Source organism: Lampetra planeri, chromosome 12 (assembly GCF_965212315.1).
Source record: "Lampetra planeri chromosome 12, kcLamPlan1.2.h2, whole genome shotgun sequence".
Classification (NCBI taxonomy): Eukaryota; Metazoa; Chordata; class Hyperoartia; order Petromyzontiformes; family Petromyzontidae; genus Lampetra; species Lampetra planeri.
This window is the reverse complement of record NC_136118.1, coordinates 2,171,236-2,185,979: the sequence shown is the minus strand read 5'-3', so window position 1 is coordinate 2,185,979 and position 14,744 is coordinate 2,171,236. Positions and strand designations below refer to the sequence as shown.

At 46.8% G+C, this 14,744-nt stretch overlaps 1 protein-coding gene across 15 annotated transcripts in view; it reads right to left on the bottom strand.

Annotated features, from left to right (window-relative positions):
- Nucleotides 1–848: 848 nt before the first annotated feature.
- LOC144721502 (histone-lysine N-methyltransferase NSD2-like) overlaps nt 849–14,744 on the bottom strand; it is a 33,929-nt gene continuing 20,033 nt past the window's right edge. For 10 of the 15 annotated variants that reach the window (XM_078599155.1, XM_078599157.1, XM_078599156.1 and 7 more), the window contains 9 exons: nt 12,688–12,844; nt 12,199–12,404; nt 10,981–11,093; nt 8,797–9,066; nt 8,373–8,489; nt 7,381–7,522; nt 6,612–6,721; nt 6,047–6,254; nt 849–5,266 (listed from right to left, as the gene is read on the bottom strand). In XM_078599155.1, coding sequence (XP_078455281.1) covers nt 4,887–5,266; nt 6,047–6,254; nt 6,612–6,721; nt 7,381–7,522; nt 8,373–8,489; nt 8,797–9,066; nt 10,981–11,093; nt 12,199–12,404; nt 12,688–12,844 — 1,703 coding nt within the window. In that variant the 3' untranslated portion in view covers nt 849–4,886. The remainder of the gene's footprint in view (nt 5,267–6,046; nt 6,255–6,611; nt 6,722–7,380; nt 7,523–8,372; nt 8,490–8,796; nt 9,067–10,980; nt 11,094–12,198; nt 12,405–12,687; nt 12,845–14,744) is intronic. The other 5 variants (XM_078599159.1, XM_078599162.1, XM_078599164.1 and 2 more) reach the window with 1 other exon arrangement.

The following is a 14,744-nucleotide window of genomic DNA, read 5'->3' as shown; positions in this document are numbered from 1 at the left end:
TTCCAAATACTTCTCCGATCCGATTCTCTAACTGGGGAGAATGAAATCATTATCATGGATAATAATGATGATTGCATATTTTGAGTTTTGCACCTCCGCTTAGGACGGTTGGCTACGTAAAGTGAGAAGAAGTTCAATATACTGTACATACAACATATTGACCCTGAAAATCAACAGAGTCCAAAGGCTATTTTTTTCCACAAGGGTCTTGCATTGGGATGTTTGGCCAACACAAATTACATCGTATGCTTTAAGCTATGGGAGGAAACCCATGTAGAAAAGAACAAACTCCACACGAAAGTGTCCGGAATCAGGAATCGAACCCAGGAGCCTTCTTGCTGCGAGGTGTAAGTGCTACCACTGCACCACCCTGCGACGTGGGCGACGAGATATTTGAAATATAAGCCCAATGTCGTGCTAGGGGATTGACCCCCACCCATAGCAGACGACGAAAAATCCCTGACCCGGGCAACTCGCACAAAACTGGCTCAACTCCGTTCAGGTTACTGCTCCATGCTAGCCGATTGCCAAAAAAAATGCAATCGATTGATCTCTGGCTAAACCCTTCCAAAGTGGCGACGCCACCTATAAACAAAGTGCGAGGAAAACAATAGATATTTAAAAATAAACTTATTTATTTACGGGACATCAAGTCAATGGCCCTTATTTATGAAAAAGCGCCACTCACTGCCTGTAAAGTCACCTCTCGTTCACATCTTCCTCTTATCGACGGAAGTGTTCCGTTACTTGTGCTTTATTGGACACGTAGCTTTCACGTGACTCTGGACGGAGTTGGAACGGCATTGTGGGTTTGATCACACACGTACACACACACACTCCCCAAGTGGTGTATTTAACACGAGTCGATTTATTTTGTTACGAAGTTGAATGTGAAGCAAACGAATGTATACAAACAAAACAAAGGGCAGTTTTAGCCTGCCCCAGCCAGTCATGTATTTGCAATTGTACAGCAGTAATACATGAACCTGAGACAACTTGGAGCTAGGAAGTGGAGAGGGAGGGGATGGGGGGGTGGAAGGCTATGGGGCAGCATGGCTGAGCAACAGCCCCATGGAGAAGACACATTCACTTGCACATGGGTAGATTTCATAACAGAATCTATTACCGTGTTTCATGCATCTCGCGTGTTGGTCTGGAAAATAATCACTTGAAAAAAAGTGCTACACTTGAATGGAATACGAGCAGTATAAGTTAAGTGGAAGTGTCTCATATTTTTGAGTTAAGAATTTTCAATATATTCAAGAAAATACATTTGTAACACTTGATTCATCGGTGGAGGGGTGGTGGCGGCGGAGGGAAGGGCTGGCACAGTGATCGTGCGGGACGATGGGAATAGCCGAGCATGCCCGTCGTCAAAGCAGAAGTGCCCCTACAATGTAACAATATTTTTTTTTTAATCGGCTCAAACAAATGCCATATATATAAAAGGTCAACAGCGAAAAAACCTTGATAAGAATGAGCGCTCCACCGACAAATGTGTCCTCATTATTGCTCAGTTCTATCCGGTTGTTAAAACTGCACGCGCCTGCAGATTATGCAAATGTGAGATTAATCTGGCAGCACTTTGCACAATTCCAAAAAGCAAGTCCCACCGTTCAGTCATCGCTACTACCTAGAATTAAGACCGCACACAAATCTATTTTCACATTTGAAGAACAAAACAAAAACGCTCAACGGGGTAAAATTTTGAGAATGTGGTTTGTGCCTAATCCACAAGAAGAATGGGCGTTGTTCAGATTTCGGAGATTGCATTGCGGTGCAACAACTGGACCTCGCACCCCACACAGACGCCTGAACTCCCACACGCAGCTCCCTCTGATATTGCATATCAACGGAAGACAAACGCCGAATCGAAACTCGCAGCAGTATCACCTCCCCGAGCTGTAAACAACCATCGGCATATGGAGACAAGCCAGGAGCCGGCACCCGCCCCCCTCTTGGGCAGCATTGCCGAAGCGTCGCAAACTGCGGCCGCGAATAATTTTTGATGACGCCTGGTAAATCTCGGAATGCGACTACGCATCACTGCTGCGGATGGTCGTAAGTTGAAGGTTTCCACTTTCCAGCCAGTGGCTTGGCCATCAACACTTGCCAGCCAGTCACCAAAACCGGCCGGCTGAACCCTTCAATAAGCGCATTACATTGAAATCAAAGTGAACAAATGGAGCGGCATTACCAATGCTGCTGGCGGGGTTTACAGCGTGCGCAGAGCGCCACCGAGCGGTCTGCGCCTGGCGTTTCATCTCCGAAGCAGCGGTGGACGCAGACGGAAGCGAGGGAACCGAGGGTGGCGTAGCGGAAATGGCAGGTCACAGCAGCCAGCCGCAAATAAACATCAGCACGACCGTCACTTGACTATCTACAACCATCGTTTTTCAAGGTACGTATTTAAAAAAAGAAGGGTTAGCTTTTATCATTTATATAAAAAGAAAGAAAATAATTGAAAGCAATATAACGACAGGCATCTAATGAACACACCCACTAACAAGCCATCGGAGTCCTCGGCAGCCAGACCCAGTTATCATGCTTAGGCTCAAAAGACCTTTAGAAAATACAATGTCCATCTGTTTCACACAGCCACCACAGCACTGCCCTACAGTTCTCATTAGTGTTTTAAGTTAATGTAAAAAAAATGGAGTAAAAAAAATTGTAAGTACATTTTTAGTCTACTATATTCCTTCATGAATCCACAGCCCTGTCGTTCCACACACCCTGGCTTGTAAACATGCGCATACAACAACCCAACCCTGAAGAGGAAGATACAGCCAAGTGGCATTGTTGGCAAAATTTACACAAGTACTAATCACAAGCCGGGCAAAAAAAACTATTGCTCATATTTGCATTAAGCCGACAAAAACTTCCCTCCGCCGTCCCGTCTCCCGCCCCAACGCCAACCTCTCTCGCCGTAACAATTGTCTCAATCGACTGCCGGTTCCCACAGCTCCCCGCCCCCCCCCCCACCCTGAACGAGGCTGCCTTCTGGGAAGACGAGCGGTCAGGCAGCGAGTGAAATGCGAACGAACGCCTTTAAATGTGCGCGTGTGGCGAATGGTGGTTAAGGAGTATAAACCGTCACGCAAACTTCGGTCATCCTCACAGCAGCGGCTTTTGGCTAACCATCGAACAAAGACGGACATTGCATCGCGTGATTTGATATGCGCTTCTGCGGCCGTCTGGAACGCTCTACCTTCAGATATTAGGAAGCCACTGGAGCTATGCACTTTTAAATCTAGATCTAAAACTCAGTTCTTTAGAACTGCTTTCTGTCTTTAGTTGGTTGTCCTTCCCCTGCACCTCCGATTAGCACGGTTGGCTACGTCTGGTGCGAAAAAAGTTCAACATGCATACGTATATACATACACAAAAGCGCTACCTGCAACTCTAACTCTGCTTCAGTGCTCACCCACAGAATGGTCAAGCAATTAGAAACTTTCCACCATGTGACAACACAAGCCACCCTTCTCAATCCCTGTGTACAGGCAGATCATGTTTTCAAATGGTAATGGCCTCCAACATCATACATGGAAGTTGACGAAAGATTAAAAAAAAAGGCCAGATCATCATGAGTGAGTTAACACCTTCCTTGTGTATTTGTTGGCCGTCCCACATGAGTTTGAGGTTTCATAACGAGAAAGAAACATTTTAAATGCCCTTCAAGTGTGCTATAGTGACAGCTGCGAGAAAAACAAGTATGGCAGCACTCCCATAGCAACATGATTATAACTCAAGATAGTAATTGAGTTGTATTCAAATGATGTTAATATTTTATTATTTTTTCTCATTTACAAAGCTCAAATGCCTGGGACACAGTCTAAGGTTTGCAGTTGTAAGTGAAAAGCTGATTATTTTCTGGGTTGTACTTTCTTTTCACATGGCGCAGAGTGCTAACCGAGGTCAAGACTGGGAGGTGAACAACTTATTCCCCCCCCAGCTTATTTCATTTCCCCTCCCACCACCAAGCCCAACATTCTCAGTGCTCAATACCTGACAGGTCACACCAGTCAGCTTAAAATACACATTAAAATTGCTGGAATCGCTGGAAAGACTCGACATTCCAACAATTGGTAATTTTTTCCCAGTTGCTGTGATTTTGTTAAAACAAATCAATGAATGGGGTTTGATTTTTTTTCAATGCAGCCTGTTGTTGCTGGAAGATGCTGGTTGTAATCACCAGCGAAACGTCATACTCGAATTGTAAATGCTGCGGGTTTACTCTCAAACACACTGGTGTGCTGAACTCTTAACTAATCGGCACGTTTTATTTACGTGATAAATCTTACTAATTGGCGGTGTTGGGTGGTGGTGGGTTTAACGACACATTTATATTTACGCAATCTAACCCAAAAAACATCTTATTCATATTAGTCGCGAAAGCCTACGTGTTAAACTGGAAGATGCTGTCTGGATTTCATAACTTGTTCTATAAAATTCTGGTCCCACGGAGCGAACACCGAGCCATGCGGGTACCTCACCATCAAATCTGCAACTTGTTCACTTTCCCACCGTCATCTCTTAAGGTGCTAAAATTGCTTACGGGATATCAATTAAAAAAATATTCTGAAGCAGGCAAACGTACCTCAACCATTATAATACATTCACTGGATTCCTACGTCTGCTCCAATTCGACAGGCAGAAAGGGGGGGGAAAAAGAAGGAACACTTGCTCACAAAACTTGAGTGAAAGGGTTCCGGTCCACATTCACGGTTGCGACCCAGGGTCCATTATCTTTATCAACTGCCGTTATCGGCCACTTTTCCCTAACAGTGTTACCCAACCCGAATTACAAAACAAAATGAGCCCGGTGAAGCGCCATTGAGAATAACCCTTCACGCTCGCTATGCGCTCTCTGGCCTTATTATTTCCCCTCACATGGCCTGACTTGAGCTGGGCCCCTGGGACACGTAGGCCGCCACCTTGGGCTGAGAGGTCTTCTCGCCAGCAGATTGGAGGACCGCCCTGCGGGCCAGCTCCCCGATCTCCCGAATCGTTGGCCTCGCCAGGCCCTCCTCCTTGGCGGCGTCGTCACGAGGCACCGCCGCCTCCTCCTCTTCCTCCTCTTCAACAATGGTGGCGATATCATCGATCCAGCCATCGTGCTCTTCGCAGCAGATGCGACCGTCCCGGGTGAGGTGGGTGAGTGAGCCGGCCTGGTGCTCCTTGCAGAAGGAGTTGGGACACAGCTCGCAGGAGCGGACCGATGGGCGCCCACACACGTCGCAGTGGTGCCACGGGCACTCCCATTTACCTGCACGTGCGATGGGGCGGCACACACGCGGCGCGCACAGACCGATGGTTATTGATGGTTGAAGCGATCCAGCGCTCTGAAGGCAAACAACTACCATGATCAACATGGCACAGCGAGGCCTTCACCTAGCCATGGATTGACAAGGGGCTGTCAAGTACTACAGTAGTCTCCGGATTAAAAAAAGGCCAGTAAGACACATACCACACTTGTGCCTGGTGTCAATAAAGTTACACAAATGTGGCCACATGCAAACCTGAAGGATTATAATCGACACTCGTTGGTTATTTCTGTAAAGTCAAGCGGGTGGAAAAATAATAGATCATGACGTTTCGATCGCAACACAAGCGACCGTCATCAGGTGGAACAGATACAGCAGGACAACTGCTGACATAGGAGAAAGAGCTGCGGCAACAAGAGTCTATATAGGATTTTGGTGGGCTCAACCCAAGGGTAAGTGGGCGGAGCTAGAGAAGGAATTTGTACGTAAATGTGAATGTGAGAGATTAGCATGTCAATGTGAGACGGTCGCTTGTGTTGCGACCGAAATGTCGTGATCTATTATTTTTCTACCTACGTGACTTTACCGAAAGAACCAAAGAGTATGGGGATTCCTGCAGTCACGAAAGCTTCAAATCAAGATTGATTATAATATACCTTCATTTTTTACCTTAATATACAAGGGCGGAAAAAACGGTGCGTCTTACAATCCATGCAATTTTTTGTCATTTATTCTGCTGGGTTGCACGCGTGCATTTGTGCACGTGTGTGCGAGACGCTCACCAAAGGGAGGCTTGGTGAGGTTGAGGCAGGACAGGTGGTAGGCCTTAGGGCAGGCCTTCTTGTCGCACATGACGAGCTCGCCACCGTCGCCACAGCGGTAGCACTCGTCCTCGTGCTCGGCGCGCGTCGTCTCTGTGCGGGGGCGCCGGCCGCGCGCCTTCCGCTTCGCCTTCTTCGCTTTCTCCTCCGTGGCTGCCGCTGCCGCCGTCTTAGGGTGCGCCAAGGTGGAGTGGAGGGCGTGCAATGAAGAGAATGGGAAAGTCACTTTATGCCTATTTTTCGCTTGAGAAACCGAGCCTCCGATTGGCACGGATGGCTACGCAAGGTGCAAAAAAAGTTCAACATACACACATACGAGCCGCGTCGTTCACATATAACACACAATGAACGGGCGGAGACGCGTGCAGATGATTCTGAGACTTGGCGTACTGACAGCGTACTAACGCCGCAAGCAACGAATGCGTTATTAGCCCAGAGCAAGCTTCACACGTTTTCCCAGGCCCAGCTCAGTACAGTATATGGCCACCTGGATTGTGAGGGTGCAAGAGAGGGGGGGGGGCAGTACCTTTGGCCGGACGCCCAGGAAGCCACTGCAGTTGGGGGCCCCACACTTGCAGATAGTTTTTTCATTTCCCAAGCAGTCAAGGTTGTAATTGAACGTCAGCTCCGTGCCTGCTGGGATCCACATATAGAATCACGACAAACCCATGCACGGACACATCCGAAAGACCAAAATGTCGTGTGCGTATATGAGGTAATGTAGTGGCTGGTGCACTGGGCTATGAACCCGGTGATCCAAGATCAATACCTGACCAAGGCTAACATCAGGAGCGAAAATCTGAATAGCTTCTGGGCATCCCTTAGGTCAACAGGGTGCCATGGTGGAGAGATGCTAGCTACCTCGGCCTGGTATTCAAGAGGTCGTGGGTTTGATCCAGACCCTGACAACTGTATATTTGGAGTTTGCATGTTCTAACCTGTGGTCGTGTGGATTTTTCTGCGGGTCCTGCAGTTTTACCCTCCACATATAGAAACATGCATATAGAGTATTTGGCTGCAATATATTTCCACACAAGCCACTTCGTTGAGCTATCATTTGTGGCCAGATCGCTTCTGAAAAAGAGCTATATAGTTCAGTGGGCCTTACCTGGTAAAATAAAAATAGTTTCTAGTTTTAGTTTTAACTGGTGTAATATGTAAACAGCCGTTGTGCTGGAAAACCACCCCCTCATGCGATGTGCTAGCCTTCATAGGCGTTCGCTAACAGCACATGCCCCCAACAATCTGTGTAGGTGACACACGGGGATTCTTTGCACGCGCGAGTCAGGCGTTACCTGTAGCGATGTCACAGGTGGCAAAGAGCCCCACGCGTGTGTCGCCATTCACCGTCCACTTCTGGGTCTCGCAGTTGGGCTGGCAGCTGTGGTTCATGAAGCGCGAGAAGTTGCCCTTGGGTCCTGCGTCGATGATGCGATCCTGGTTGTATGCACGCGAATCAGTTTACGGCTGGGGCTATTGGTCGATTCAGCTGACTTAAATCATCCTAAAACTGTAATTGGTCAGGCCCCTTTAGAAAATGGTAGCAGCCCCCATCATATACTGCCTCTTAAAGGGTCCCTACGAGCAACACCCAAAGTGACACGACTGATTGATGCTGATCAAGTGTTATTTGAATTGGCCCGAGTAGTTGAGCTGATGATCCATGACTTAAATAACCAGATATGCCAGCTAATCATCATATGGGACAGGCTGCCACCTAGCGTTCTGGGTAATGAGCACAGAATGATTAATGAGGAGTAATTCAATACTTCAGGATACATTTGATGAATGCGGAAGCAGTGGCACAGAGATTTCTAGCTAAGGCTAACTTTAGTGTCGGTCCGGGGCACCCACCCCTGCACCAGCCCACACCGATGAGTGTGAAGTAAGATTAAACAACCCGAGTGACACTGCATAAGGTGGCCTTCATCCAGCAACGAATTGACAAACCGCAGTACATTATCAATTGTTTCATTTACACGATGAATAAAATATTGACTTAAAGCTTTCGTGACTGCAGGAATTCATAGATAGAAAAATATAAAAAATATTATTATTTTCCTATCTACGTGGCTTTACCGAAAGACCCAAAGAATTCAGGATGAATAGTATATTATTCATTTCTATTATTTTCGATTTGTGAGATAAAAACTATTCGGAACGTAACAAACCATACAAACAGGACCATAAATAAACAAAAACAATTCACTCTCGAAAAGAAGCGCAACACCAAATCATCGCATCACGTGGGGAGAGGAGAGCAGTTGAGGTGCGAGTGAAGCCTCACCTTCTCGATAGTGAGCATGTAGAAGTTGCTGAGGTTCTTTTCGTGCGCATACTTGATGCGCTTGCGACACTCCTCCTCGTCGATCAGCTCCCCCACGTACTCGTTCACAAACTCTCCCTGAAAGGTACATTCAAAACGAAGACGCAACGCAAAAATACAGACAGCTCGTATCTTTGCAAGTCAGGAGCGCCGCCCAACTGCTTTTTGAGCAAGGGTCAAGTGGAAAATCTCTCAGCTCCCAGCAGGCCGAGAGGTTCACGTGGAAACTTTTGAGCTGGGAATTCACGCCAGAAATAAACCACGATTGTGCCCAAGTGAGTGACCGAGTGAGTGAGCGTGTGAGTGAGCGTGTGAGTGAGTGAGCGTGTGAGTGAGCGTGTGAGTGAGCGAGTAGGCGAACAAGGTGGGGGGGGGGGCACCTTACCTTGCGTATGCTGACCAGTGTGAGCAGCCCCCAGCCACGCCCAGCTGTTTTGACGATCTGCGAGGGAGGGTAGGCGCGCTTGGTGAACGCCTGGTTTTGGCAGCGGTCGCCCGCGGGGCACACGGACGGGTGGCACTCGTACTGAAGCATGCGGTTGAGGCACTCCGAGTCGAGGCCGCACGGAGACTCGTCCGTCGGCTTGCAGTTGCAGCGGGGGATTTCCGACACGTCTGCCGTGTATACCTGCACGCGCCCCACCGGCTTGTTGGCCTACGTGGGGGTTAGGAGGCACAGGGTGTGGGGGAGTGTGCAATCAGGTTATCGAGAGGCACACGCTCATTTGAAGTAGTACCGCACGCCTCTGTTTAAATTGCACACCAAGCCAAGTTTTGATTCCCAGATCCGGTTCCTGCCCTTGCCTGCTTGACAATCCCACACTGACTGGCGTGAAGTGCAGTAAAAAAAGAAGCCGCTGTAATGTACATGGAGTTAAGGTCTTCATCCAGCGGTGAATGTCATCAATTACATAGCTCAGTGGGCCTTACCTGTTAAAATAGTTTAGTTTGAATTATTATTTATTAGGCATGTCACAATTCACACCATAAAAGGTGTGCTAATAGGATATGTAGAGTCCATCGATAACTACTTTCTTCATGCAGATATGAAGAAATGTACTGTGTTTGGTTACATTAACTTAACGCTGCAAATATACATCCTTAAAGGAAACAGCATGAGTAAAAACAACGGATATCACATAAATATCAATTATGTATACATCACTGCAAATTTACGAGAATGCAAGTAACTGGCAGACAAAATTGGCGAATCAAAGCAAGTTCAAACTGCACTGTGGGTAGACGGAACACCACACAATGATGTGCTGCTTTGTAGGAGAAGCGGAACCAGGCCTCGTTATAAAACAGGGTTGTGTTAAATAACAACTGGTAAGCCGGTAATCTTTTTCAGAATTGGCTCATCAACACGATCTATGCGCATTTCGTCATTTGTTTCCACTTTCCACCGTCTTGTGCCAATACGCTCAAGTAGTGCCACATCTTTCTGGCACCAATCTCTTATTATGTCATCGTCAAACCATTCTCTGTTAGGTCTTGCCCTCTTCCCGGTTTCTTCATTTGTCCCAAACAACACATTAAAATTGGTTACCGGCTTTTAAAAGTCAAGACCCGGTAACGATATCCAGCGGAACGTGAGTAACGAATGCACCGTTTGATATGCGTGAATGTACAGAGAACAGGGGCTTGAATGCATTGGCCCTTTGTCTGTCAATAAAAAGTTACGTGTGTGCAGCCATGCAAGTGCTTGCTCACGCCACTGCCGGCTAAAAGGGCCTCCTGAATTTGATCTACTCTTCTATGCTGACCAATTGTCTTGGAAGAGGTGGGTGTGCCCACACTTTACCCCACCACATGTGACTTGCCAATTGGCTAACTGTGCATTACTCATTCTTTGGTTCTTTCGGTAAAGTCACATTACTCATTTATATTGATGGGTGGACTGAGTTAATAAAATATTCCTATCGTGTCAACGTCCATGCAAGTCCAGGTGAGGTGCTAATAACCATGACAACATGGCAGCTCTCTTCCTTTCTCAACTAAAAAGGTAAACATTTTATGTTTAATATCCATTTTTCTACGTGTCAAAGTTTTTTTTATACCGTTTTAGCTTCATTGGGTTTCTGATAAAGCAAAAACAACCCGATTTTAACCACCCTATTATAGATAACCCATGGTAATTCTAGATAATAATAAATGAAAAACAACTCAATTAAATCACGAATTTAATTGAGTTATTTTCATTTATTATTATTATTTTTTATCTACGTGACTTTACCGAAAAAACCTAAGAGTATGACCCATGTTAGTTATGGTGCAACACCGTGTGTTATTTTGGAGGGGGCACTCAAGTTTTCCACATTGTGAGGTACGTAGCAGTCCAATAATTTATATATTTATAATGCTCACAATACGTCCTTTGAGATTCAATAATTTACTAATTATGCTGAACACTGTGACATTTAGTTCATGGAACTAACAAAACTGTACAACAATAACGTGCAATTACGACCTCCAAATCGTGACAATTATTAAAATCGCTGATGGGGTTGCACAACTCCACCGTGTGTCTGCGTCTAGGTGGGCCAGATGGGGGAGGTGTCGACAGCACCTTGATATGCTTGTAGGTGGGTGGCTTCCGTTCGCTGCGCTCCGTCTCCTGCGCCTCCCGCGTCTCCCTCTGGGCCTTCAGGGCCTGGTACCGTGCGGCCGCCTCCAGTAGTGCTGCAAACACGCGGCACCTCAAGTTAGCGGTGCAAGACTCGGACGATACCAAGTCAAGAACATCTGGGAAACGGTTACAACATCTGCCCCTCTGGTGGCAAATCTGTCAAGGTGGCAGCACTGCGTTTGGCTGTTCATTGTCAAGCGGTTAAGTCAGCACAAGGTCCCTGAAACACACTTTTTGATTCAAATGCACTGTGCGAGTGCAGGTGTTCCAAGGTCTTTTACCAGCCGCACCTTCGATTAGCACGGTTGGTTACGTAAGGTGCAAAGGAAGTTCAACATACACACACAACCCGAACGCTCCCTCCTGGGAGAAATTCCCTATGCGAGCTCCCTTCTCATGCCAGCTCTCGACAGCAGCTGTCAATCCAACACAGCCAGGAGGATCTTCCTCCTGGATAGAATCACAACTAGGTAAGCGCCCATCGAGCCCAGGGGTATCTTTTGGCAAGGGAAACTTTGAAAGAAACGAGAGGACAGGGTCAGTCAAAGAGAAAGAGCGCCATATGGCGCTTACGTATCTCTGGTTAGACGCGATGTCATCGGTATTGATATCCCAAGGTACCCCAGGAGAACTTGGTGGCAAAGCAAGCATTGTGTGCTCATTGAGGATCTCAGTGTCTAAGTATACGTAAGCTCAGTCGGAAACAGATTTTGGTAAACTATAAACTCCCACAGGACTGAAATCATCACAATTTATTTTTTACGATTAATACTGCGACACCCACATCGAGGGACTAGGTGATCAAATGACGACAGAGGGATAGGTTTCCTTTGTGGACGATATGATATATTTCAGGACACTGATTAAAGAAAAAAACAAATGTAATGACGCTTACAATGCAAAACATCTAAACCACTGCACTGACATATATTGAAGTTCATGGGAGTGACCTCACAGTGACGCCATGATAGCGTCGGAGTGTAGATAAAAAAAAATTGTCTCAATGAAGCTTCAAATTCGTTTCGTAGGAGTGCTTTACACACTGCTGAGGTGCTATGAGAAAAGAAGAGGTTTTTTTATTTATTCCATTTTCCTCCAAACTGGATAAAATTACAGGCACAGAAACAGCGCTTTATGCGGGTATCCGCACAAAAGTACCGCGTTTGAACGTCTTGTTGAGGCAGTTCGTCTTGTAGTCGGTGGAGCCCTTGTCGCCCTCCATGTACGGAAACACGCGACCCTGCGTCGTCCAGTAGTAGTCGTGCGACCCAAAGAACTGCACGGGAAACTGCCCGACCGTGTGCTTGAGGTTCTGGATGTTCTGCGGGACATTGCGCGGCTGGCAGATCTCAGCTGGCCACCACCTGGCACCGGCGCACACACGAGGGGAGTAGTCGTACCTTGGAACTCACTCGCCACGCCATGCAAAGCCACCGCAATCGCACATATGGCAACAACAGCTGCAAAAAATCCAGCCCTATTGTGGCAGGCGAAGTGAACTTTGAGGCCATCTGAAATGGCGAAGGCTTGCTGCCAGGTCACAGGTGTTGTAGGTTACCCGAGACAACTGGCACACGCACCACCTGTGCTGTCGCCAGTGCCAATAGACACGCACACACATGCACGGTTGCTTGCTCGCACACCCACCTGTAGTTGCCCAACTTGACCCACACAATGTCATGGTACTGTGGCTTCTTGCCAGCCCGGCATTCGGCACAGCACCAGGTGCCCTCTGGTGGTTCCATGCCCAGGCACTCGGGGTGGAAGGCGGCCGGGCACGACTCGCAGCACAGGAGACAGCCACCTGGCATCACACGCACGCACCGCACAAGCAACAAACGCCACCACGTCAACTGAATCGCTCCCCTCTCCCACACCGGGAGAGTAATCATTCAGCACGGTTAAATATTATTTTTAAATCCTTTATATTAAGTTCGCGTGCTTGCTTGCTTTCTTAGGACCGTGCAAATCTTTCGGTCGTTTTTTAACCCACTTCCCGTGATCCAATCGAGCTGACATTTTCCACACAGACTCGTTGTGCCAGACAATTATTGTTCGTGAAAAAAAATTCCCAAAATTTTACACTTTTTAGGCAAATTTTTTTTTATTTTACATATATTCAAATATAACGCATTCATGGCTTTGGCTGAACGTCACAGTGTAAGAGCCCAGAGCGTAACACCTCCACAGGCCGTGGCGGAGTAGCGCAGTTGGTAGCGCCCTCGCTTCCCATGCCAAAGGTCGCGGGATCGATCCCCGCGTCCTCCACAGGCGAATATATTTTTAAATCCTTTATATTAAGTTCGCTGCCACGCATATAAAGGATTTATAGTGAAAAACTTCGTTTTTACGGGTTATACTTATTAACATTTAATCACTGTGCTTGCTAAAAAAACATTCACATGTACAGGCTTCAAAATATGTACTTATACATTGTATGAGCATTTTTCTCATTTCCCAGCAAATGTATATGAAACCTGATGGCATGACACAGACGATGCAGCACAAAGTTATCAGCCATATCCAGTGATGTAAATGAAGGTGAACATCATTCAGTTTATATCCTTCAGTGGTTGTGCCTCTTGCCTTGTAATAACCAAATAGAATGTTACATTTTACCGAATTTATGCGAGATACATTATTTAAAAACATGAAGATGTAAGTTCCACCAGGACCAACTTTTTTAAAGCGTACTCAATGAAGGTACGTTGGGGTTGAATTTCAGTTTGTGATATATTTAGGACTAAGAAGGAGCCAATGAACTGAATGAATAAATAAATCACTGGCACGATTCAACAGCTCTTAGTAAATCGGTTTGAATGCAAGCATGCTTGATGAAAATGGCATTTCAAGGACCACGTTGGGTTTACACCGCAGCGACCGAGATCGCATCGTCGCACTCCAGTGACAAAGGTGAAGAAGCAGCAAAGCACAACATTCGTGAGCCGTCGTAACATTTTACCGCACCAGCACGCACACACACACGACAACTCATGCCCAGCCCCCACCCTGGCCACGACACGACAAACACAGTTGCAGCTTTGGAGCCATTAAGCCATGCACCGCCGCCACGCGATGATCGGTCACGGAGACAGCAATCAAGAGTCAAACTGGGGAAGGGAAGCCACACTGCAGTGCTGGTATACCGTAAAGTTTATTGTGTGGCAACACAAGCGGATGGTGCTCACCACCCCCCCCCCCCCACCTTTGAAGGATATATGGGATCTGCATTGCCCAACTTTGACAGTTATTCCCACCAGTCACAATAAAGTTTTCGAGTTTACATTTTACGTGCCGAATTTCATTATTTCCGTAAAAACGCAGTGCAGCATTAATACCAGTTCTCGAATTGGGGATTTTGAAAATCCGATGACCTAAGGCCCTGCAAGAGTTGTCTTGAAATCGAATACGCAACAGAATAAAGTCGAAAAACTGGTAGAGTGGTGGCAAAGTGATTAGCGCACTGCACTATGAATCCAGCAATCGTGATCTAGCAGTGCAATGACAAAGGGCTGTAAAATATAAAATCGTATTCTTTGCCAAGAAAAAGTACTGTAAAACTTCACATCTGGTGCAACTGTCGAGTCCTGCACATATCTGTTCACCTTTAACACAAATGTTACCTGCAACACACAGACCAGAATCTAGGAAATGAACACTGCAATGCTAAACGCGGCTGGGTCGGCCTCGAAGGCGGCCCCGGT